The sequence below is a fragment of the Lutra lutra genome, chromosome 2 (genome assembly GCF_902655055.1).
Source record: "Lutra lutra chromosome 2, mLutLut1.2, whole genome shotgun sequence".
Lineage (NCBI taxonomy): Eukaryota > Metazoa > Chordata > Mammalia > Carnivora > Mustelidae > Lutra > Lutra lutra.
The window spans coordinates 208,761,460-208,787,842 of NC_062279.1; the positions used below are offsets into that span (position 1 = coordinate 208,761,460).

The following is a 26,383-nucleotide window of genomic DNA, read 5'->3' on the forward strand; positions in this document are numbered from 1 at the left end:
ATGCTTTTCCTAACAAAGCAAATCAAAGAATTGGAAAAACTATCCAGATCATCATTCAGTATTCAGAGTTTTTGTTTACATCAAGTTTTCAGTGATGCTTATGTAATACCTTCCAATTCCACTCACTCCATCTTCTACATATTGACCTCTCGGGAATTAAATATGACAATCTTATCCCTGCCAAAAGCGTCTCCATTTTTGTTTGTTTGTTTTTTCCCTTTCTCAATCTTGAAATCACATAAGTGTTGTTTGGTTAATACAAATTTAATATTGATCAGAAAGCAGAAAAATCTCAAGTGTTAAAATTTACGGAGCATCGCGACAGGCTGGCCCTGAGGAGTAGAACAAATTAGACTTACAGGTCAGGTGGTGTGTGTCGGGCTTTTATATATTTAGTGATCTATGAAGGCACATTTTGCAAAATGTTTAACTGACAATGTAGCTGAAACTGTGCAATAATAGACTTTGTTACAAACATACATTTTCTCAAAACCCGATTGAATGGCACATGCCTTAGGACATAGAAGAAAATCTTAAGATGCCTTCTGACTTAAAATACGTATGAATCCATGCTCATCTCTCTTCCTTTGACCCGAAACCGTCAACATGCAGTAGAATGTCTGCAGTATTTATTAGTTTGGGGCTGAATGATACCACATTTGTTCACTTCCCCTGAAGTCAGGCATGACATAGAAATCTACACTGTCCACCCTCTTGGGGTTCCCAGGACCTCACAAGCACATTTGCAGAATACTGCGGGTGGGCAGGTGGAGAGTTTCCACGTCAGGCAGTGCAGTAAAAATGTTTTAAATGTGCATGCCATTTCATGTTTGCCTATCAACTGTTTTTATTTTTCCCCTGGATAGAAAGAGGCCAAGTGGAAAGTTTCTACATGGGTGAATTCAACACCTGTTTTGAAAAGCTTAGAAGATTAATGAGACAATTGACACCTAAGTTTCCAATACTAAAGAATTAGACTTTAGTTTTCACTTTTCAACCAGCCCATTCAGTCATTTGACTTGGCCTCAGAGATGAAATGTTTAAAAACCTTTACAAAGAATTTAGTCTGAAGACTTTTCCACTGTCACCTAGGGTCGTTGTACGTAATCAGAGTGCACTGTCTACCTGTGACCTGTCCTGTATGTGGCATGTTTGACTCAGAATGTCATTTGGCAACTTCTTGGCAGATGATTTCATCTAGGATTTTTTAGAGTGATGATAACATTATTTTTATAAAAATGATACCTATTCATGATAAAAAAGAAAGCAGATAAAGTACAAAGAAATCCCACAGATGATCCCAAATCTTATCACCTGAAAATAAACATTTTTAATATTTGATGACTATTATTCCAGATCTTTATACATGTATAGAATAAATGCAAGGGAGAGGAGAGGAGAGAGAGAGGTAGCAGAGAGAAGGAGAGTAAGAGATCATACTATATCCATGAATTTAAATTTAAGGTGGCCTAAAGGATAAATCCTGATTTTATCCTTTTTTTAAGTTCAATTCCATTTCCAAGTTGTCCCAAATACTTCCATAGATCCCTCTCATGCTCATCTCCACTGGCTCCATCCAGTTTAGGTGAAGTGCTTAGCACATTTTCTTGAACAAGATCCATGCTTTTCTGTCTTCAATCCTACTCTTACTGATGTCTCCCAGTGCCCTCCCTGACCAGAAGTGCTCTCCTGCTCTGGCCTCTGAAGACGTCTAAGGACCCATACCTCTCTTTGGACACCTGCTGTCTTTATATCATGAATTGTCTTTTTGTGTCTTAGAAGTGTTAACTCAATAAAAAAATAATTAATAAACTTTAATGTCTTCAGAGACATAAAGGAAGATGAAAAAAAAGAAAAAGAATCTAGATCCCAAAATAGAAAAATAAAATTAAATAAAACGAAATGAAAGTAAACAAAAATTAGAAAGTATATATAAATAAAATTTTTAAAAAGTAAGAAGCTTTAAAAAGGAATTGGAAAGTGTAAGAGAAAATGAAATAATATAAAAGATAAAGACTAAAAGTAAAAAGGAAGGTAGATCCTATTTCCCTTAGAGTTGAAGATTTGCAGGACTCCGTGATTTACAAACTCGGTGCCAAATTAAAAAAGAAGGAGAAGGAGGAGGAGGAGGAGGAGGAGGAGGAGGAGGAGGAGGAGGAGGAGGAGGAGGAGGAGGAGGAGGAGGAGAAGGAGATTGTAACCTTCCTCAGAACAAGACCTGTGTTTTCTTCTCCATCACCCCGCCCCTGCCCCTTTGGTCAGGGCTTTCCGCGCAGTTCTGAGGACGACACCGGTAAGTGTTCAAGGACAGTTGTCAAGCGGTAATTCCCAGACGGCGCTGACGACAGTCAGTATTTTGCATAGTCGGTGACTGTGGTTCGCGCGGAGGCAGGTGCGGCGGCGACGTGTCGCTGGACGGTTCCGGGACCTGAAATTCCAGATCGTGCTAAGGGGCGCCGGGGGGCTCAGTGGGTTAAAGCCTCCGTCTCCGGCTCAGGCCGTGACCTCAGGGTCCTGGGATCGAGCCCCTCGTCGGGCTGTCCGCTCAGCGGGGAGCCTGCTCCCCCCGCCCCCGCCTGCCTCCGCCTGCTGTGATCTCCGTCTGTCAAATTAATAAATAAAATCTTAAAAACAAAACAAAAACAGCAAACGCGTCCCTAGGGAGGCCGGGAGCTTAGTCGGGAAGGACAGAAACGGGCCTGACAGCCGCGGGGCCGCAGGACATCCTTGGGCTGCCGGCGTAGACCCGACTAACCGCGCATAAATAACTAACGGTGTCATTTGCAGGGAAGCCCGAGCCTCACCACCCCCTGGATTAAAAGAAAAGTGAAGGAGGAAGCGCACGTGGCGGGCGAGAAGTGGGCCGGAGGGGTCGCGGGGAGACGACACAGTTACTAGAGGTTGGCGGGCGGCGGGGGACTGTGGGGACCCAGAGGACCGAGGCCGAGGGCAGGGGCAGCCCCTTGTCGGCTGGAGTGTCGCCAACCGGCCGAAGCGCCGCTTCCCTGAAAGGAGCGAAACGTTCGGCTGAGCGAGACCCGAGACCGAGACCCCGGGTGACCCGGCGTCGCCCCGGGTCGGAAGCGACTGTGCCCCGTGGAGGCCGCGGCGGGGCCAGGCGCGTCGTGCGGCCACAGGGACACGCGGGCTTCTCCGCACCGGACGCGTCGTGCGGCCACAGGGACACGCGGGCTTCTCCGCACCGGACGCGTCATGCGGCCACAGGGACACGCGGGCTTCTCCGCACCGGACGCGTCGTGCGGCCACAGGGACACGCGGGCTTCTCCGCACCGGACGCGTCGTGCGGCCACACGGACACGCGGGCTTCTCCGCACCGGACGCGTCGTGCGGCCACAGGGACACGCGGGCTTCTCCGCACCGCGAGGAAAGTCCCCCCGACGACAGCCGCGCAAGCGCTCGAGGCAGCTCCTTCCTCTCCTTCTTCGCGCTCAGGGCCCGGCGACTCGCGGGTCAGCCGGTGTCCGAGCGGGGCCGCGGCTGCGGGACACGGCGCGGGGGCGTCCGGGGCGCGACCCACGTCCTCGCCGCTGCGGGCCGACGGCTCTGCCGCTGCCCCCGGGGACGTCCCGGAGGACGCTCTGTGCGTCGCCGGCGCCGCGGTGGCCGGACGGGACGCACGCAGGGAAGGGAGGTCGGATCGCCGCAGCCCCTCGGCATCAGCGGAGGGTCCCGCCCTCGGCCCCGCCTGTCCCGGCCCCGGGACTCCTGGTCCCCTCGTCAGGGGCCGCGAGGGAAGACGTGAGGGCGACAGGTCTGGAGTCAGACGGGCTTGAGTCGGGACTGCGACCTTGTGGTCCGGAGGACGCGCCAACCCTCCGGCCTCAGCTTCCTCTGCGGTGGAACAGAAACACCCGCCGGGCGGGACCGCGGCGACGCCCGGACACGCGGCCACACCCGGGGGACGGACAGCCTCGGAGCAGCCACGGCCCCGGGGACGCTCGCCCGGACGCCCCGCTGGACGGAACGTGACCCGCACGACCACGGTCCAAAGTCAGAAACAGCAGGACGTCCAGGCTGGGCACGACCTGCGCAGACACCGACGCCGCGGCCCGCGGGCGCCTGGGTGCGGAGCTGGGCCTGCCGCGGCGTCGGGCCGCCCGGAGAGGGGACAGGCAGGGACGGAGGGAGGAAGGAGAAAAGGAAGGCCCTTCCCCGCGTCCCGCCGCCGTCGGTTCCTAGTCCCGCTGCCCGGGAGTGTCGCTGACTTCCGGGGCGTAGACGGCCACTCAGCTCTGGGCCCCGTGGAATTCCCTCCGCGACGACAGTCGGAACCGCATCTCCGTCCACGGGCAGTGACACGAGTTGCCGAAACCGTATGTTCAGGACCGCGCAGAGCTCCTGCCCAGCGGGGATGAACTCCCGTAGCCCCGCGACGCGCTCGGAGAGAGAGACCCCGGGAATCCTTGGAGGAGCCCCTTGGGACGTCGAAGCCAGGACGGAAGCATCACTTCTGCGGGCGTTGGGCAGGTTCACCAAGACAAGTGCTGGCGGCTCGTCGGTCGGAGGATAAACAACAAAGCAGAGCCTGAAAACGCGTTTATAATGAGAAACGTTGACTCACCCAATGTGGGGTTTATCCCTCCCTGTGTTCCCAGTTCATGTTCCGCCAAACACGTTTACCCAAACAACATGGATAAAATATAAAAATTAATAACAAAATTACCTGAAGTTATTTTCGATCTGTGAAATTATACCAGATTCTTGAAATGCAGGTGATTACAGTCCTTCTCTCTCAAGAACACATTTACCTCCTATGAAAGGGCGACTCCACCTGTGCCCTACACAGAAAGCGCTTTGCCCAGCTCTCTCAAAGAGTTCAGGAGTACGACAGGAGAATCCAGCAGATGATGAAGAAAGAAATGAAAAGCAGGAGACCCATGAATGAGGACTTCTCCCAGCTCAGTTTCACAAACTTTTCTTCAGTTCCTACAACGCACAAAGCATTGGGTGACTACGTAGGAAGATAGTAAGACCCTATCCTCAAAGACATTGTAGTTAGATAAGAAAGAGAAGACAAGGATACAAATACAGTGACTCTAAGTCTATGGGAGTGTACTAGAAAGGGAGCACTGAAGGGTAGCAGAACCAACCAACCCGAGACATGCTGCTTTGGGATACTGTGTATTTTGAGCTGCTGGCACTTGAAAAGGAGCAGACGCTGGAGGACGCTTTCTCTGAACTTCCTTTATCTGCCTACAGACAGATCTTCCAAAAGGAGCTCAGTTGTCATAGATCCCCTCCTGGTGACTGTCATCAACCAGGGGGATTGGTTTTTGTCCCAAAGAAGGAGATTAGACATTGACACTACACCCAGACAAACCTTGCCACAAACTGTCCTGCCTCCCACCTAACCTGTAAGGAACCACTCATCTTTCCTCAAGATTATATACTCTCCCCTAAGAGGTCTGTATGTCCTGCCCCTTTCCCTATTAAGATGGTATTTAAAACTAAATTCTCAGGAAATTACCTCATTTTTTTCTGGGTGTTTCCCATGATGTATACAAGAGCCATACATGTTAATAAACTTCTGTTTTTCTCTTGTTAACCTGTATTTTATTACAGGGGTCCCGGCTAAGAACTCAGAAGGGAGAGGGGAAATTACCGTTGCTTCCTTACCATGGCGAGGTCTACAGCAGCAGAAGGCGGAAACGGAGCCACCAGCCTGGACTGAGGGCATATGGGTGTGAAGCCAACACAGCACCTGAGCTGGGCCTCAGAAAGCAGGTGGGTTCTAGGCAGAAGTGTGAGAGAAGAGAGCACGAGAAGCAGCACTGAGCTCAGGACACTGCCCCTTCTCCCTGCAGCTTCCTCTCCCTGCCCCCTTTCCATCCTAACCCGCCCCTACTTGAAGACTTGGCTCACTCGGGTGACTTCTCCTCCAGAAGACCTTCCTACGCTCAGTCCCTCAGCAGGTCAGGCCAAGGTGCTCAGCTCTGTGCTTCTCCCAACACTGCACGCTTCCGTCCCATTATGATGACATTTTTTGGTCCGAGTCCCTCACTAGGCCAACAACATCCCTTAACATCCCTTATTTATTTATTTATTAGAATGAGCAGATGTCTGGAAGGTCTTAAAGAAGGAGCTGGAGAGCCAGGGTTATGGGGGATATTTGAAAGCTCAGAGAAGCCATCATTTGCCAACCAGTATGAAAGTATTGCGAGATGTTTAACCTCGGGTGGGCTGCACTGCTGCGCACCTGGAGAACATCAGCTCTGTCAGGTGGAGGAGAGGACAGGAGCGATACTGAACAAAGAAAACGCTCAGACTTCATGTGTGCTAAGACCCTGGAGATGATCCCTGAAATGCATGCCATGAGAAAATGTAGCCTGTAAGAGATTTCTAGATGTTCCAAGAGAGTTTCTAAGGTCGAGTAAGATTCAGAAACACCACGCACGTTACATTCCTCTTCTATCCGATAACACGTTAGTGAATTTCAAGTCCTTGGATACAGAAAACTCTTGAAGTCTGTTCATCCCAAGTATTTAATAAACTTACTTCCCCAAGGGAATCCCTTTGTCATGAAATGATTTAGCTTTTGGAAGAGATTAATGTTCTACGAGACAAGGTTTGGGAAACATCATCCGAGGAAACACCCTCTGCACGTTTAAGTACACCCAGACAGGTGCGTCCTCACAGACCGCTCGCCACTGACGTGCACAAAGCCAGGTTATCCCGCTGCCATTATTTTCAGGAAATGTCTCTTACACTTTATTCCAGGGGCTCAAGGGCCTTGACCATTTGTTTGCTCATTCCAACCCCAGGAAAGTCCTCACACACCGACTCATAGTAGTCAGGGGTCAGAAATGTTACCTGGAACGAGCAGAAAATGGGGATGCCTGGCGGACTCAGTCAGTGGAGCGTGCAAGCATCGATCCTGGAGTTGTGAGTTCGAGCCCCACGTTGGGTGTATTGTAACTGAAAAATGAAATCTTAAAAAAATAAAGAGCAGAAAACAGGTATCTTCAGTTTTGGGTACTGCCACGACTTCTTAACTTTGTGGTTGTAACTGAAGAGCAGCCAAACACAACATGTAAGTGAATGGGCATGGCTGTGCTCCATCAAACTTCATTTACAAAAACGGGTAAAGGGCCAGATGTGCCCTGTGGTCCATAGTCTGCCAAGCCCTGATGTAGGCTGAGAAAATGGTAACCTCTTCAGGCTCTCTTCTTCTGGCTTCAGAATGGTCTTTGATCTCTTATTTGTGTCTTATGAAGGACACTAGATCTCAAAGGTAAATTAACTTGAACTTTAAAAATTAATAGAGATAAGTTAACTGAACAAGTCCTTGTTGCTTTTCAAATCCACAAGAAGAAATGAAGGAGGGGTCCAGAGGGCAAGGAAATTACAAAGAACAATGTAAACCAGGCACTAGGGAGTCCAAGTAGGAAGACCTTTCACTGAGCTCTCTGAGATATTTAAAATTAGCCTCACTTCAGCTCTTCCACGAAACATTTCGGGGCTAAAAGCCTAATGACAATTCTCTGGCTGAGAATCAAGTTGCTGTCTCGTCAGCGTTCCTGCTGTTTGCTACTATTTTCATTTGATAAGCAGAACCTTCTACGTGGGCCTAGATTTGAGGCAGGCTCATCAGTGATTCATGGTTTAGAGACAAGAGGCCCCCATCTCCAGATTGTTCGGGTTTCTTTGGCAGATGGATTGTAGATGTTTTCAATTAGGTGAAAAACAAAACCTCCACAGAGTATGGCTTTAACCCAAATAAAACCTCCCCTTGAATATAATCTCTCTCTCTCTCTCTCCCCTTCCTTCTCTTTCTCTCTCTTTCTCCCTGTCTCTGTACGTGTGTGTGTACATGTGTGTAAAACGGTCGAGACAGCTGCATTACACAGGTGGTATCCTAGGCAGTAAATAATATGGCTTTTATAGATGGCTTGAGACACACAGTCTCAGAGCAATTAATTTTACCACTACGTGTCTGACCTAGGAGCACTTTTTATCACAGCAGGAATTCCTTATCAAATTCTCAGGTGCAGGTGCTCCGTAAACACTTTGGAGGCACACGGACCTCATGGCTGAAATGGGCAGTAACTTGAGAAGGCAGGAAGAGGTGGCCTGGGAAGACAGAGAAATATAAAACACTGACCTCGGCTCAAAAAAGCAAACCAGACTCATCAACCCTGCCCTTCTGTGGAGTCTGTATATCCCTCACCCACTCATGATGCTAGGAAACCTGCAGAATTAGGAAGTCAACCATCAGGGGAAAGCTTCGCTTTGCTGTCAGAAGGATGTGTGCGTGTGCAGCTCCAGGTACCTAGATTTGGATTTCAAAAATTCCGACAAAAGTTGCCAAGTGGAGGACAAGGAGGTCATCCTAGCAAATCAGGGAATGGAGGGCCACTAACACAGCTAGTCGACAGGAATGTTCCACAGAAAAAAGCGCATCTGATGAAACAGACATATATACTTGTCTTTAAACAGCCATCTGGCTCTCACACGAGCTATGATTTGTTTTATTTATTCATAGATTAATGAATTTTATCTCCAGAAAACTCCTAGTCTAATATTTTCTACTTGATTAGCTAAACCAAGATTTACTCATCTGAGACACACAATCTACAAAGTAAAGATTCCACCAGAATTTAAATTTCAGGGTTTTGTTGTTCTGCCTGGTTTTCCCTCAGATGGCTGCTGGGGCATGACATTTTTGTTAAAAACAAAACCAAGGACGAAAAACTATGACAAATATTTTTGAGACCCATCAAAACCCTAACTCTTTTCCAAGTTCAACAAACATTTTCGGTGGATGAACAGCCCTGGTGACATCTAAATGAAGAAATCGTCACTCTTAAGACAAAGGTGCAGAAACACAGTCGTTTACTGACCATCCAGGAGGCTCTCCTGACACAGCGGCCCTTACCTATTGGGAGGGAGAAGACAATGGGAAGGACAGGGAAAAGCATTAAATGGAAAAACCTGACAAAAATTACCCTTTTAAATCTGAGCCCTCATGTAAGTTTCATAAGGAATCACAAGTTTATAGACTTAAATTTTCCTTTTCTACTTAAAGATGATAAAGAGAATATAATTATATTAATTATAATATAATATAATATATATTATAATAATTATTATATATCATAGTATAATGTATTAATTATGTTATATAATTAATATATTATAATATATTAATTATAATATATTATTATATTATATATTAATAATTATCTTATATTATTAATATAATTATATAAAAATATAATATAATTCTCTACATCTCTTACTTAAACCCCCTTTTTATTGCTTTTTTTTTTTTACCTGCTGTATCATTATTAATAACATTGTTTCAGTTTCTTCCTGAGCAGAGGATCTGACTTTGGATGACTGGGGACTTGATCTCAGGGGAAGAATTAAATGGTTGACACAGGATACACATGACATCGACACATAACTAATTAGAAATAATCAGGAAAACAAAATCCCTGAGGCAGCCTTTAACATAAGCCTCTTTCTAGGAAAATTTTATTCTTTCTTTAAAGCCTAATGTGCCTATTTCAAGAACTATTTCATTACTTTATTCAAAATCTGAAATGTCTGGCCCTCCCCAAGTCTCCCAACGACGCCTTCTCTTTCAAAGAGCAGAGCGTTACAGACGTTATCTTCTAAGGAACAACCACTCATAAGACAAAATGGCAGAATACTTTTTCTTTGAATTTAATTGTCACTTGGGCATCTTCCTTTTCCTCACAAGTAATGAGGAATCATATGTTCAAGACAACCATAAATATGAGAATCTTCTAATTTGTTTGATCAGAAGCCAGAAGTACTCGCATGTCCCCCACGTGAGGGGAGGCAACTGAGGAGTGCAGATAGTCAGATACTCCATTCTACAGACGTTAGCTGGAGAAACGAACCCCTCTCCACTGAACTATGAAGTCATGAGAACACCCCGTACATGTTTTTAACTTTAGAAAAAGTAACGGTGAGACTACAATTCTGTGTCCATTACACTTGGAGAACTGGGGCGAAGAGTAGGCTGAGGACGTCTCCTGCGACAGAAAGCACATCCTTCAAACGTGGCTCCCCTCTGCAGATCCAAGAAAGCCACAGAGCCTTCTCTTCTCTGACCTGCCCTCGCTATCTTTCTGTCCACTCGAAGAGCTTTCCCAGGTTCCCCGCACTTCTTCAGTCTCACAGAGAGTCAGAGAAGTTCCCCCAGGTGTTCTAGGAATATGCTGGGACCACCTTCTCTCTCTCATGTGAGCCAGTTCTGGGACCCTCTTCTCAAGTCCATGTTCCATGTTCCAAGGATGTCACACTGTAGCTAGAGATTAAACATACAGCCCCATACCCATGCCTTGGTCGCAACTCTCCTCTCTCTGCTTCTCCTGTATCAAATCCGATCCAACTTCAGAGATGCTAAATTTGGCAGAGATGGGCAGAGGCTGGGGAGAACATCTTAGAATCAGTGAAATATGGTCATTAGGCTCTCAGGTTCAGACTCCACACCTGGGGTCTAAGCCCAAGGGAGATGGCACCTCTCTGGTGTCTTTGCCAGTCTTTCATTCCAACAGAAGTTGACTGCACGCTAGAAGCACCTGGTAGTTCTTAAAATTATCTGGCCCCAAATAAAGCAGAATTTCTGAAATAAGAAAAGATAACCAAACAAACAAACAAACAAACAGGAAGCCTCTCCAGGAAATTCCGATGTTCACCTATTTGTGAGAAATGCTGAGCCTCATCTTCCCAAATCCCATCCACTCCATTTTCTCCTTACAAACTTTATTGCATATAGTATGCAAAAAAGGGCAATGCTCTCTGTGTTATCTGGATTTCCTAAGGTTAACTTGCCAATAGTTGTTAGGGCAGAAGTAGGTTACAGCTGCTTCTTTTTTTTTTTTTTTGACATTTCCCCCCCTTAGGCTCAAAATCTTATCTCATAATTCATATAGTTTGGGTTCATATGGGTGATTTTCCTTCACTCTTACAGATCTAGTTAGTGCAAGTCTCTAAAACTAACAGTTCTTCATCCTTTAAGCAGTATTTTCTTCAAATTTATTTTAAATATTTGAAAAACATTTAAATATCATTTTGATAGAAATCCTGAACCTTCCTATGAAATAACTTTGGTTATAAACTAATGGCATATCGATACCATAAAACATTCCTTCCTGGGACCAAATCGTTCCTAGTGTGGAGGGAATAACACAGTTTATTGGAGACAACAATTTTAGTTAGGGTGTCTTCTCTCTGGGAAGGACATCCATTGATCACCCTGGAAATACTCAGTCTTTTTAGCCTTGGAAGACTCTAAACCACAGTTCTCCCCAAACCAATTTCTCCCCTTCGTTTTACCTTCTTCCTCAAGAGAATCTTAATTGTTCTTCAAGTGTCTGCCCCACTTCTACACCCCAAGAGAGACTCTTGGCTACTGTCTGTCAGTTAACTCATTCTCCTGGCTACCATTACTAATCCAGACAAGGGGGCCTAATCAGACTAGAGGAAAAAACTCCTACTCCACCACTGAAAGTAAGTTTTCTGGGGCGCCTGGGCGGCTCCGTGGGTTAAGCCTCTGCCTTCAGCTCAGGTCATGATCCCAGGGTCCTGGGATGGAGCCCCACATGGGGCTCTCTGCTCAGCAGGGAGCCTGCTTCTCCTCTCTCTCTGCCTGCTCCTCTGCCTACTTGTGATCTCTGTCTGTCAAATAAATAAATAAAATCTTTAAAAAAAAAAAAAAGAAAGAAAGTTTTCTCATCTGTCTCTCCTACTGAGTGTGACAAGGAGGCATGCACCTCTGATTACCATTGGCCAACATCTGAGACCATGAGGGGAACCATCTTGAAAATGAAATCAACCCTGAGCAGAGCAGAGAGAGAATGAATCTGGGCCCTCAAGATCACCTTGAGGTGCTCAAGGTGACTTTAAATCTTGTGAATTAGTAAATTTCCCATTTAAGTCAGTTTGAGTCAGATATCTGCTACAGCTAAAACGATCAAGACTATACAGTTTTCTTCCCTGCGCATCCTTCAAATATCTGGATTCTAGCTCTGTTGGAGCTAGGAAGGCTAGGAAAAGAATGAAACTTTGAAATCTGACTCCTTGTTCTGTAGGATTTGGAATGGCTTAGAAAGAAGGCAAAGTGGTAGGGGAGGGAGCAGAAACAAGATCTAGAAAGAAAAGCCCTGTGTCAGCTTAGAACCATCAATTTAGCATTTTTTTAAAAGATTTTATTTATTTATTCGACAGACAGAGATCACAAGTAGGCAGAGAGAGAGGAAGGGAAGCAGGCTCCCTGCTGAGCAGAGAGCCCAATGCGGGGCTCGATCCCAGGACCCTGAGATCGTGACTTGAGCCAAAGGCAGAGGCTTTAACCCACTGAGCCACCCAGGCTCCCCCAATTTAGCATTTAGAGCCTAGATTCCTCACATGGAGGATAAGTCTGTTATTACACGAACACACTAAACGGGGATCAGCAAACTTGCTTGCAAGGACCAGATCATAAATATTCTAGGCGTAGTGGGTCGGACCATCCCAGCCGTGGCTACCCAAGGGTTAGACAGCACCTGAAGGAGTGGGTGCGGCTCTCTTCCAACAACGCCTTCTTCATGCAAGCTGGCAGCAGGCTGGATCTGACCCAAGAGCCTGAGCTGGTGAGATCGGCATGAAACTGCCTTCCAGGTAGAGCAACCAGACACCAGGCACACCTGAGGTGAGGCCACAGGAGGTACAAAGCACCGTCTAGAAACCGTTGGGCACCACCTGCCTCGAAGAGTTTAACTTAATGTGATTAAAACGAACTTCCAGCTTACAAGAAATACAAGAACTAAAGAATCAAGTTAAGTGATACAATGGGAGAATATACAGACAAATCCAGAATGTAGGACATTCAAGGTGGCTGAGGTCTGCTCCAGATTCAAAGGGATTCTTCTTCAACTCGGTGTGTGGACTTCGGGTTTGAAACCAGAATCAGACTGACTGTAAAAGAAGAAAGACAGGGCCGTGGGTGGCTCAGTCCGTTAAGTGTCTGCCTTCCAGTCCGGTCATGATCTTAGGGTCCTGGGACTGAACCCTTGCATCAGGCTCTCTGCTCCATGGGGAGCCTGCTTCTCCCCCTCCTTCTGCTGCTCCCCCTGCTTGCACACTCTCTCTCTCTCTCAAATAAATAAATAAAATCTTTTAAAAAAATATTTTTAGATACTCAGGAAAATTTGGAAATATTTTTGGTGTCAGATTGATACTAAGAAATTATTAACTGTGTTGGGCATGATAATGACATTAGGATGATGTAAGAAAGTATCTATACGTGTTGTGATGTATTTTTAAGTATATATATGAGTGAAATGACTTGAGACCTAAATATTTCTTAGAAATGCTTTGGGGAAAAAAATTAAGGCAATGAAACATATATGAAATAGTAACATTTTCTACATCTTAGCAAACCTATTTTTGGAGATCCTTGCCTTGAATCAGCCTGGTTCTCAGGGGGCCAATGTTATTTTGACACTCATGTTAAATGGCAGCACGGTTGAAATGCACAGAAACACAGCTGACTAGAGAAACTGGAGTGAGATTTTGGTGCAGTGATTTCTCAGAAACTGGCTCTGAAATGTTACCTGTTTTTATTTTGAGAAGTTGCCTCTATCTTTAGTGCCATGTAGCTCTGCATAAGTGAAATGAACATCATGAGTATATACCTGCTTTGCACGCACACAAGCAAAATGGATCTGGAATCATGAGCCAAAAGAAAAAAAAAAAATGGGAACATCCTTGTCTTTGAGGAGGAACACTGGGTGGCGTAGGATGGAGAAATGAAGGAGATTTTTCATACTCATTCATATCTTTCGAATTTTTAATCCTATAAATGCATTGCTTTTAAAACAAAGAAACACCATTTAAAAAATAAATAAGATCCCCTTGTAGATAATTTTGCATTTCCAGGTTTTGTGGCCGCCTATGTCTCAAACATTCTGCTCTCACCCACATAGAAGGAAGCTCATCAACAGTTTTATGGTGATCAAGCCGGGTATAATAAGATAATTTGGGGGGTAATTGATTTCTTAGTTCATGAAATCATTGTGTGTATTATGTGGACACATTAGGCCTTTCCTGAATCTACTCCTCAATATCAAAGTCAGAATCTCATGAAAACACAAAGGCACCAACTAGAGGATGGGTATGTAAGTAGGGGCAAAGGGAAATTACCAACACAAGTCTACACGTGAGTACGCTCTTCCTTCTGCAGAGTAAGCTCTCCGCATTCGTTGCTCCCATGTGAATGACCTGGCCAGACTGAGACTAAGGGCACCTTACGGTCAGGGGTTCCCCAAACTGAGAAGGCAAGAAGCATGGGTCCCAGAGGGAAGCAGGTGGTGCAGATGTCTCAAATGCCCTCATATGTTGCACTTGAGGACAAAGACCAAGACTCCTCCCCTAACCGGAACCCACCACAGATACAACTTGCTTATTCACGGGTGCCTGGGTGGCTCAGTTAAGTGTCTGCCTTTGGCTCAGGTCATGATCCCAAGGTTGTGGGATCGAGCCCCACCTGGGACTCCCTGTTCAGTGGGAAGTCTGCTTCTCCATCTCCCACTCCCCCTGCTTCTGTTCCCTCTCTCATGTCTCTGTCAAATAAATAAATAAAATCTTAAAAAAAAAAAAAAGAAAAAGTACTTATTCAGTTTTCCCAGAATATATAATTTAGTTTCCACTTTTCCGACTTTGCTTACTTTGATCATTTCTTCCAGCTGGAACAACTTTTCTCATCTATCTCCTTTCCCAAAGTCCATCCGTCCTTCAAAACCCACATCCTCTCTCACTCAAGAGGCCTGTGCAGATCACCCAGGCCCGCCCAAGGGACAGGGGAGGCCTCCAGGACTGCAAGTTCCGGACAAGGTCAGCAGCGTTCTTTGCTCACCTGCTGCGGCACATAGGTGTGCTGGAACCATCCTGGCTCCTCGGCTGGCAGTGTGCACTGACTGCAGTGCTGAGGGAGCAGGGAGGCAGGAAAACAGAGCGCAGGTAGGTCATTTTCAAGCCATTGCTTGCTCTCCATCCCTCCCTCCTCTAAATTTGTAGGTTTTATTGTCTACTTAGTCATTTTTCATTTAACTAGATTTGCATATTCAGAGCTCCTAGCGCACAGACGACAATAATATTATTAATTGGATAATTTGAGCTACCTCTTTTTCTTAAACAAAATCCCCTTTTAAGTGATTTATTTTTTTTTTCTTTTACTGACAGTTTATTTGTGTCCTTTTGGATTGTGGAGTTTACCTAAGAAGAAGTGATTTCATTATCTCTGAACAGGTTATGTTACTACTTGGAAGGCAAGAGGGGACTGTGTCTGAAAGAGTGGAGACGTGTGGGGGTGGGGGCCCAGGCCTGTGGGAGCCTAGCCTGGCTGTGCGGATTTTCCCCTCCTGCCACTAAAGCCTGGAGCTTGCCGCTGGTGCTCCAGAAGGACACAGGGAGAGCAAAGGTGGGAGCCTGCACATTCTTAGTGACACAAAGTACCTGGAAACCAACTGTGGTCATCAAGCCCTCGGCTTGCTCCCGCCTTTTGGCTTAAAGTTCCATTTATCTGTGTGAAACACAAGTGTATTAAACCCTGATGATGACTCATGGGCCGTTAGTGAGCCTATTGATGGAGCCAGTGACAGCTTCTCATTACTCTAGAGTGATTCTAAATATGTCTAGGAACTTGTAGTAAATTTTCACCACTTCACTAAGCTGGATGATATATCCACTAAAAATCCAGGATTCAGTTAAATTCAACAAGTAATCATATCTCCAATATATCTCTATTAGGTATAAGATAAATGAATATTTCCATTTCTGAGCTTTCATTGTGGACCACAGTCTGTGCTAAGCATTTGACCTATAGTATCTCATTTAATCGTTTTGACGTTCCTATAATGACTCACTGTCCTCATTTGTCCTTGAGGAAACCGAGGCAGGGGGATTCAGGGACTTTTTCAGGGACACTAGCTACTGCAGGGCAGGGTTCCCGTGACACCCGTCCGACTCTAAGCCTGGACTCTTACCTCCTTTGGCGTACTCTCCTCTCCTGCTTGAGTCTAGTGAACTGGTTGAGGAATCTGAAATCTGAGCTCAGATCCGGTGACCCCTGCGACCCCTGACCCAGGAAGTAGTCAAGCAAGGGTCAGCCAGTTCAGTTCCCCTTGACCTCACCTCTTCTGAGGCTCCGACACCTCCACGACTGTTTACTAAAATGCTCCTGAAAGACTTTATATTCCAGCAGGGGACTCCCTGGGGCCCTAAACATCAAGCCCCTGTTTGTACAGAAGCGCCCACTACCCTGGGAGCAGGGCAGGGTCACAGATGCGGCTCCCCTTCTGCGGCCTCCTCTCACTCCCAGTGCCTCCACCAGACTGAGGTAAGACCAACGTAACACGATCAAAAAAAAAAAAAAAAAAAAAAGAATTTCACTACAAAACAACATTGGGAGAGCAACCAGAGATAAGAAAGGAAAACCCCAGGGGCACGTGGGTGGTTCAGTCACTTAAGCATCTGACTCCTGGGTTCTGCTCAGGTCATGATCTCAGGGTCATGAGATGGAGCCTTCTGTCAGAATCTTCTGGAGGATTCTGTCACTCCTGTCCCTCTGCCCCTACACCTGATCACTCTCTCTTTCTCATTTAAATTTAAATAAGTTTAAGTAAATTTATTTAAAATAAAGATTTAAATAAACCTGAAAGAAAGAAAGAAAGAAAGAAAGAAAGAAAGAAAGAAAGAAAGAGAGGGAGGGAGGGAGGGAGGAAAGCCAGCCCCAAAGTCGAGGAATGGAAAATTCACAGACCCTAGTGGTTTTCAGCTCACAGTCCCTTCAGGCCCAGATTCTAGTTTCTCCTCATCAGCTCCCCGTGGGGACCAGGTGGCTTGTGCTCACATGGCACTAGGACAGGGCAGCTCCTCAGACCACTCTAGAAGCCGCTTTCTCTGGCTTGGTTCTGGGCATCGGAATTGAAGGTTTGGGATGGGGTGGGAGAGGCAGGGAGGCACATTTGTCCAAAAAAATGCCGTGACGAAATGTGTGAACACGAGAAAAAAATGTTAGAGACAGACAAGGGAGACGTGTGGGCCGCGGGCTCGGAGGCCCGTTTGTCCCGGGCGCTCCCTCTCCCCCCACTCGGGCTCGCTCTTCCGCAGTGAGACCGCAACCCTTCTAGAGCCACACTCCCCTGTTCATCTGCCGGGGGAGAAAGACGCTTTTTGATCGAGTCCTCACAGTCCTCCTGTATTGCCTACGAAGCTGATGACGTTCTTGAACCTAGGTGAGGTTCAGTGGGGGTGAGGTTCGGAGCCGATGGCTAAGAAAGAATTCTTAAGATGTCTTTGGTGCAAAAAGGTGCTTTATTAGAGCCCGGGGACAGGACCGTGGGCAGGAAGAGCTACCCCGGGCATGTGAGGAGTGGCTGGTTATATACACAGGAGTCGGGTGGGTGAGGACAAAGGGCTGTTCAGAAGGGCTGTTGGGGTAAAGAAGACTGTCAGGATATTGAAGGCCTGGTTACTATCAAGCCAAGGCCGCTTTCCCTCTAATGAGGCACTAACATAAAGACAATTGGGAGTCTCCTGGTCATTCCTGCTATCAAGCGTCCTTGTTAGTGAGATTTGGGTTTAGAAGAAACTTAACTTTATTTACTTTTCCTTCTACCTCAGCCTCCTTTAGTTTTTATGGAGGGGAGGGTGACATTAGGGCTTGAGGAACTGAGTTATGTGCCTCTGGAAATTGGGCTATTGATAAGGTAACTTCTTTGTTGTAAATCTCAAGGACATTTGTAAACCAAGGGAGACTCCTGCCTTGCAGGATTGTGATCTCTGCAAGTTAACTATTTGTTTCTCGTTTATGGCAGTCAGGGGTGCCCGAGGAATGTGACACATATTACCGAGGGGAGCAGGTGGAGAGGGGTGCAAGGTGCCAGCTTTTGCTTTGTTTTCAACCAGCCTCCTGCTCCCTCATCAAAGCCACCGTCTTCGCTCCGCAGAACGGAGCCGGACTCCAGCCCCCAGTTGTGCTCCCGAATCTTCCGTGTTCAGTCCCGCTCACTGCCTGAAGCCCGGTACCTGCCCCGGCGGGTCCTGCTTCTGGACGAGCTCGGGGGCTCCACCGGCTCTGAGCGAGGCTTCTCTTTGACTCCAGCTAAGACCCGTGCCAGCTCCAGAGGCATCAGCCAGGGTGCGGCGTTCAGCGGCAAGCAGACCCAGTACACGGCTCCGCAAGTGTTCCAGAACGAGGCCAAGGCCAGCGGGGACGCCCCAGCTCCGGGCCGGTGGGAGACAGTGACAGCAGCGCAGAGGACGCGTTCCCCGTGGCCTCTCCCTTCTAGCACCGAACGAGGGTGCAGTGAGGCAATGCGTGGGACACACTTGAAATAGTGCATCCTCCTGTTTTCCTGAAGAAAAAGAAAAACTGTGGCCTTCGCCCCGGGAATAAGGTAAAGATTTTTCGGCCCGTCTGACTTCTCTTAGCTCTCAGGTCTGCTCTAGTCAATATTCACGTGTCGACCCAAAGCATGTTGATGCTGAGCTCAGAGGAATTAAACCGATCCATTTTTTATCTATCTTGTCCAGCCTTTCACTGGCCGCTGCTTTTTGGAAGCAGCAGACGCGGTAGGAACCCCTTGGACCACAGACAAAGGAACGGGGCTCACGCTTAACTTAGGAGCTCAACAGTTGTGACCCATTAGGCTATTACCATCCAGAGTTGTCCTGATTCCAGAAACATGAGACCCACAGGGTATCAAACCCATGTAATCAATAGCTATTAGAAGATTCTTTTGTGCTTGAAGAAAAGTGCTTAAAACCGACTGGTTCAGGCAACCACTATGTACTATGTAACCAAACAATGTTACTGATATGGGCTTGTCAGATTTCTTCTTCCTCTCCTCCTCCTTCTTCTTAATGGAGATGCTGTGTTTGGCTGTAGTACCTTCCCTAGAGGATACATTATATCTTTTAAGCATGATTATGCTACTAGTTGGCTCCATGCCCAGCATGGAGCTCAGCATGGGGCTTGAACTCATGACCCTGAGATCGAGGCCTGAGCCGAAATCCAAAGATGGATGCTTAACACACTGAGCCACCCAGACACCCCCACAATGATTTTTAAATATAATTTAATTTTAATTCCTGTGTAGTTGACACCAGTTGACACTAGTCAGGTGTACAATACAGTGACTCAGCACCTCCATACTTCATCCGGGCTCCTCCCGGCAGGTGCCCTCCTTCATCCCCATCACCTGGCTGACCCGTCCCCACCCACCTCCCTTCCGGGAACCGCCAGTTTGTTCTCCACAGTTAAGTCTGTTTCTTGGTTTGTCTCTTCTCTCTCTTTTCCCTTTTGCTTGTTTTGTTTGTTTGGTGCTTGGATTAAGTGTGAAATCCTATGGTATTTGTCCTTCTCTGACTGACATCTTTCACCGAACATCATACTCTCCCGCTGCGTCCGTGTGACGGCTAAGGCACGGTCTCGGTGAACACGATGATTATTTAAACCTGTGCGGTGGCGTCATTTGTCCTGAGGCTTTATCGTTGCTTGGTCTCTCTTCCTTAAGGGTCTGAATGATTTTTTCCCAATTTACAATTCTCTTCTACCTGCTTGCCCTCTGCCTCTCACTACTGCGAGTAGAGGCTGTTAGAGAACAACAGCCCCGACCTCACAGTCTCATTGCAGGACCCTCTCCTCTCAGTGATCCAGAGAGACAGCTTCCTGCTGAGAGCGGGGTGCACACGTGCAGCACGGGCTCTCCCGCAGAGCTCAGCAGGGATATTCAGGGACATTCGTATGGTGAGACGCGGTCATTTCTACAATACACACGTAAGAAAAGAACAACGGAGGCTTTGGGGAGGGAAGAGACCACCCACCGCAACAGTGGTAATAACCCATCCTAACTGCAAAAATAGCCTTCTTTAAAAAAAGGAAAAAAAAGGAAACAAAGTATATTCCACCTTCATCTTTCTAAGATCACCCCGAAAGTTTCCCCGTGGGATTCCCTTAAACCTTTGTCCTTGGTGCATTCTTTTTTTTTTTTAAAGATTTTATTTATTTGACAGAGAGAGAGATCACAAGTAGAGAGAGAGAGAGAGGAGGAAGCAAGCTCTCTGCCTAGCAGAGAGCCTGATGTGGGACTCGATCCCAGAACCCTGAGATCAGGACCTGAGCTGAAGGCAGAGGCTTAACCCACTGAGCCACCCAGGCAGCCGTCCTTGGTGCATTCTAAATGATTATCTCATAAGAATTAAAGTTGCACATGACTTGAGGAACACATGCTGCTTAATCAAGGAAAGCCCACCTTCCTGTGGTTCCAGATGAGAGACTAACCAGAGCTGGAGCAAAGGAACGCAAACGACTTCCAAAGTAGCAACAGGTCAGCCCGCAGGTCAAGTGCATGCTGAGTGTCTTGTCTGTGCCAGACGCTTCTAATTCTCCATGGTTTGGATACAGCAGGCAATCAGACAAGGCTGCTAACCTCAGGGTCACTGGCTGCATTACTGACAGCACATTTAATTTCTCAGTTTTGGGTTAGTTCTTGCATTTATTTTCATCTAAAACAGTGACGGATACTTTTGCATAATGAAACTGGTCTACATACAAACTATTTCAGTTTCGTTTTAGTTTTGTCCAGAACAAAAGGATAGTATCCTCCAAAGGTAAATTCAACCTGCCATTTCCAGTAAGACAGAGAACACTTTTTAAAACTGTTAAATATGGGCACTCGGTGGCTTAGTGGGTTAAGCCTCTGCCTTCAACTTAGGTCATGGTCTCAGGGTCCTGGGATCGAGCCCCGCATCAGGCTCTCTGCTCAGTGGGGAGCCTGCTTCTCCCTCTCCCTCTGCCGCTCCCCCTGCTTCTTCTCTCTCTCTCTGTGTGTCAAATGAATAAATAAAATCCTTTTTTAAAATGTTAAATGGCATTTTGCTTGGTTTCTCCTTAGAATTTAGGAAAACAATTAAGTCCTAGTCTCTTCCAGGATATCCTCTTATGTTACCTCCGAAGAAAGAAGAAGTGGGATGGAAGAACTTACAGTTAGATGGAAAAGGGCCCCTGTTAGGAATAATTTTTGAAATCACTTAGTGTCAAAACTCCTAAACAAACACTAGTCGACACTTGCCACTCATCTCTGCAAAGACGTCCTCCGGGGCCGGCTGAGGGAGTCAGGAAGCGTGAGCGTCACGGACCATGACCAGGGACCGAGACCCGACTTCCAGCGCTCACGGGGTCAGGCTCCACAAAGGCGGCCCGAGCTGCCTTTCCCAGTTGCTGCTCCAGGGACTGAAGGCACGGAGAGGGGCACAGAAGAGGCCGGCGTCTGTCCGTCAAACTGGGCCCCACTGGAAGGGACGAGATCGGTCTTTTTTTTGTTTTTTTTTTTAAGATTTTTATTTATTTATTTGACAGACAGAGATGACATGTAGGCAGAGATGCAGACAGAGAGAGAGGAGGAAGCAGGCTCCCCGCTGAGCAGAGAGCCCCATGCGGGACTCCATCCCAGGACCCTGAGACCATGACCTGAGCCCAGGGCAGAGGCTTAACCCACTGAGCCACCCAGGCGTCCCGGGACGAGATCGGTCTTAAAGCAAAGCTCCAGAACCACAGCTGCTATGTCACTGGGCCACACGCACGACTTCTGACCCACCCGGCTGAGTAAAGGAAGCAGTTTCGACACAAATATTAACCAAACGGCCGCTGCTGTGCAGAGCTCCCCCTTTCCCAGGCGCATACTAGATGGCTCTGCCTCCTGTTGTCCCCCAAATCATGCCCTCAGCGATGTCCTCGGTAACCGTCGGCAGGAACATGGGACGGAGTCAGTCACCGAGGAGCCTGCCGCTGGCGTGGACGCCCACACGGGATGGCGTCGCACACTCTGGTGGCCACACATGGGCAGAAAGCTGTTCCTGTGTGAGCTGCTGAGCAGATGAAGCCTGGAGGAGCATGAGGCAAACTGCCCCCCCCCCACACGGGCGGGATGTCACGTCTGTGCTGTGGGGACACTGGGCGAGGCTTACACCTGGGCAAGTGCTTCTTAATCCCCAGTGTCTTGGCTACAGGTGTCCCAGCCTGAGCAGCCTTCTGGTTGCCCAGACCTCGGCGGGGCTGATCCCAAGAACCCTGTACCTAAACCTTAATGAATCTGCCTCAGTCGCGCGGCCACGACGGTCCCCTTGCTGTGCGCATATCTAGCGTGTGACGTGTCCTAGTGGAGAGTTCCAAGTGGAATGCATCTGTGACCGTTGTAAACTGGTTTGTTTCTATTGGGCCAGATTCTTACCCCTGAATGTGGATCTCTCTCTCCCAGAGCTTCAGGGGGTAAAGATCTGGAATCCGGCCTGGGGTGTAAGCCTGAGCGTTTGGTTCCTTCCAGAATGTTGCAGTGGGACGTCTGAAATCCTTCCTTCTCACATTTGGGGATTGAGGTTAACTTGCCCTTAGGTAACGTAAGCAGGACAAGCCACATCAGCACCAATTACCAGAGGAGGCGGCCGTGTCCCTAGCCATGGAGAGGGCTCAGCGCGAACCCTGGGTAGGGAGGTTGGGGTGCAGTCTGCGAACGGTCCTCACAGCTGTGGGAAGGCTCACAGCTCCCTGAGTATCTTTGACACCAGCATCTGCTGTCATCTGCGGCGGGGGTTTACCCATTGATGTCAGGGTACTCTCCTATATGTCCATGTGGCTTTCAATCAATTCAGAATTATAAGCGACTCGGGCTGTAACTACGGTGACATCACCAGTAACAAAGACCCAGACATAACCCCAAGTAGTTTTTACGTTTACCATTCTCCCGCAGCCCCGTGTTTTGGCTGTGATGCAGACTTTTAAGACTGTTCCTTAAATTGTTACCACAAGTATATTATCACCCATTCTATGCAGAAAGCCCCTTGGAGACCAAAGCCATATTCCAACCATGTTTTTGGCAAAAATAGGACAGTGAAATGGACATGCTTTTGGTAGTGAACTGTCTTGTGTTTGAATGACAGATCTTCCTAGGTCGATGGCCTTGTGCAATTTAATTAACTTCTCTGAGCGTCAGTCTCCTTATGTGTAAAATGGGGATAACACCCTCGTCCTAAGTTCTTGGTTCCTTTTTTGACTTTCCACTGCCTTCCCCTCACCCGGTGTCTGTTACGATGTCATACGTGCATGCAGCAGAGACTTTAATATGTGAGCCGAATCCCTTACAATAACCAGCTCACATTTTCAAAAGGGGAAAATGTTTTCTTTAACAATCCGATATATGAATGAGTGAAAGATAGAACCAGAGAAACCCAATAAATTGTCCATGGCCCTATAGATCATGGGTGGCAGGTCCTGGATAAAATCAAGACTCCTAGAGCTCAGAGGAGCCCTTCAAGGTCACTGAAAGCCTTTCACAGATGCATGATTCATGGCAGTCCACGAGGGAACAGGACAGAGCAGGGAGGTGGCAGGGCCGGAAATCCTGCCAGAGCTGATGCCGTTCTTGAAGGCGCCACACCACAGCTGCGTGGCCTCCATCAAAGACATTAGGACAATGGAGATAGACTCCACAAAATCCAAAAGGTACATTATTAACTAGAAGGATATGTTCGTTCTGTGGTCTCCAAGCACAGGGAAAGGAGGTAAGATAGAGAAGAAGAAACCACGGGATGGGTAACCTCCCATCCCCACAGATTCCCCTCACAGCAGGCAGGAAGAGACAGAGAAAACGAGAGCAGCTCGCCATCATGGCGGACGCATTAGAGGACTGCTGCCCGGGGACTTCCCCAGGGGCCCTCCTCCTGGCTCAGGCGCTGGCTCTGCGGGAGGGGCCCAGGTCTGTGTGTTCTTGCACACATGAGCCCATCCAAAAGCTCGAGCTTGTGAAAAGATACATTGTATCTAACCCAGGGATTCTCAAGCACTTTGAAATCTAAAATATTCCCCATTACATGGTCTCCTGCATTTGCTTAGCTGTGCTCTGTCCTAAGTGGAAGTCATCGGACTAGCTGGTCTCCTTTTTTTCCCCAGTCTTTTTTTTTTTTTTTTTAAATTAACATCTAATATATTACTTGTTTCAGGGGTACAGGTCTGTGAATCGTCAGGCTTACACAATTCACAGCTCTCACCGCAGCACATACCCTCCCCAGTGTCCATCACACAGCCACCCTCTCCCTCCCTGCCACCCCCCAGCAACCCTCAGTTTCCTGAGATTAAGAGTCTCTTATGGTTTGTCTCCCTCCCCAGTCCGATCTTGTCTCATTTTTTCCCTTCCTACCCCCCATGACCCACCCACCCCCCACCTGGTCTCTCAAGTTCCTCATATCAGAGAGATCGTGTGACAATTGTCTTTCAGCATCTAGCTGTTCTCTTTAAATGTGTGACGTGCATCAGTGACGCAGCAGTGAATCGGTCTGTTGTGCCCCGGGGGAAAATATGTTCCCATTCGCCAAACCCACTGAATGAAACACTGTTTAGGACAAGTTCATTGAACAGAGGGAGTTGCTGAAGGTCACACGGTGTGTAAAGTTGACAATGCAGGGATGGTGGCCCCTGGGGGGCCTTGTGGGTTTCTTCCCTAGGGATAGGTGACACCTATTGACCTTGACCTTTTCCTTAAACACCACTGAACAGGGTGGGAACATTGATCCTGGAGACCTCCATCAATGCACTCTTGCCATCCAGGAGGGGAACCCTTGGTATCACTCCATCTCCATCTGCCTGGGACCATATTTTCCGTCAACTCCTGCTCCCAGACTCACAAAGGAGAAAGGGCAGCGTGTTGGGACTGGAGCACACCTTAGACTACATAAAACATCCCCAAACGTGCCCCCACAGTGGAATATCTGATCATACTTGGAAAGCTGAGGTCAGGGAGTGGAATGCTGGAAATCAGAGAGTCACATGCACAGTGCCACAGAACAAGCTGGCCATGTCCATGGGGCACACCGTGTCCACGAGGGGCGGGGCACAGGGGACCTCAGCACTCACGCAGCTCTGTCCCCAGTACCTCCAGCTTGACCCTTTGCTCTCTTTCGTTTGTCTTTGAGAGGCAAGACAAGCTGTGGGAGGAATGAAAGGCATGTATTGTGGGGACGCAGCGCCCCGAGCTGGACAAGCAGGCAAGGCGGAGGGAGGGGGAGATGGGAAGGAGGAGGGTGGAGGGGCCAGGAGTTGGACACGCAGCCCCCAGCAGGTGACCCGGGGAACGAGGCGCAGGCCAGGGAGGGGAGCACGGAGGGAAGCAGCGGGCACCACGGGGAAGGGAGAACTCGAGTCCCCGCTACACGGGCTTGGCAAGACCGGACTTTCTGACTTTTCCAAAGCAGTTTGAAACCCGAACTTTCACATGAGCGCTTCCCGTTTCTGTGTCTTGGTAAAAGGCCGTTCGTCCCAAAAATTCATGCAGGGCGGACTGGAGGCAAGAGCCACGTGTGTGGCCAGCGTGTAAGCAAAGAACGGAGGAGGAAAGGCCCAGACACCTTCCGAGCACAAATGGGTTCATTTTCGCCTGAAGTACCAGAACAAGGAGAGAGAGACTCGGCCGAGCCAAGCGGGACGCTGGACCAGGGATGCCCTGGGGGAGCGTCTCGGGCGCGCATCTTGGAGCCTGGAATCCCTGTTTGATGCCAGGTGTCACTGGGCAAGTCATTTGACCTCAGGGGCTTCCGCTGCCCTGGTCGTGAACAGGAGAACGACACCGACCTTGCCTGGCTGTTAAGAGGATGCGGTGAGCTGCTCTGTCTGGACGCACCTGGCTCGCAGTCCGGGCTCCGTGGATGTTGGTCCACTTGCCCCCTGCCCCGCAGAGGGGATGGTTGGGTCCCGAGAAGATAATTCCTTGGTTTAAGGGACCAAATGTTCTTACATGCTGGAACACCGTTTAGTAGGGTCACTGAGGAATTAGGAATCCTTCTGAGAACTCCAGAAAACGCCACACCGCACCTAGGAGGGGGCACACTGAGATATTTGGACACATCGTTAGTGAACAAGAGGGAATCCAAGGCCATAATGGAGACCAGGTCTCCCCTCTCTGAAGGCCTTGCCCTACATGTGCCAGCAGAGCACTAGCAGGTAGCAACACACTCCCATGATTTCCACCTGCCTTACCTCTTGCTCTAGACTTTGCAAGGTCATTTTCAGAGGCTCTTTGAAAATTCCATCTAAACCCACCCCTCGCCTCTCAGGAAGTACCACACCTGACACAGAAACGACTCTAGTATGTAACTGGTCTTTCTACTACATTTACCCAAAACTCAAGGTGGGGGGGGCGGTCCTCTAAGCGTTTCCTAAGAGATACATTTGTAAATATGATTGATCCCTCTGAAGCTGAAGAGGAGTTCCTACCTGCTATGAACTGAAGGTAAGTAAAGAGCATCATGCAGGGAGATAGGGCCTGGGGTGGGGGGGATGGAAAGGGAGTTTGGTCTT

The 26,383-nt window shown here is 47.9% G+C and overlaps 1 protein-coding gene across 1 annotated transcript in view; it reads left to right on the plus strand.

Annotated features, from left to right (window-relative positions):
- The window catches only part of LOC125094205 (collagen alpha-1(I) chain-like), a 40,712-nt gene extending 18,794 nt beyond the window's left edge, over positions 1-21,918 (plus strand). Inside the window, exons 10-13 of the mRNA XM_047719873.1 lie at positions 3,013-3,759; positions 3,847-4,084; positions 17,985-18,269; positions 21,765-21,918. Coding sequence (XP_047575829.1) covers positions 3,013-3,759; positions 3,847-4,084; positions 17,985-18,269; positions 21,765-21,918 — 1,424 coding nt within the window. The remainder of the gene's footprint in view (positions 1-3,012; positions 3,760-3,846; positions 4,085-17,984; positions 18,270-21,764) is intronic.
- The last annotated feature ends 4,465 nt before the right edge of the window (positions 21,919-26,383 follow it).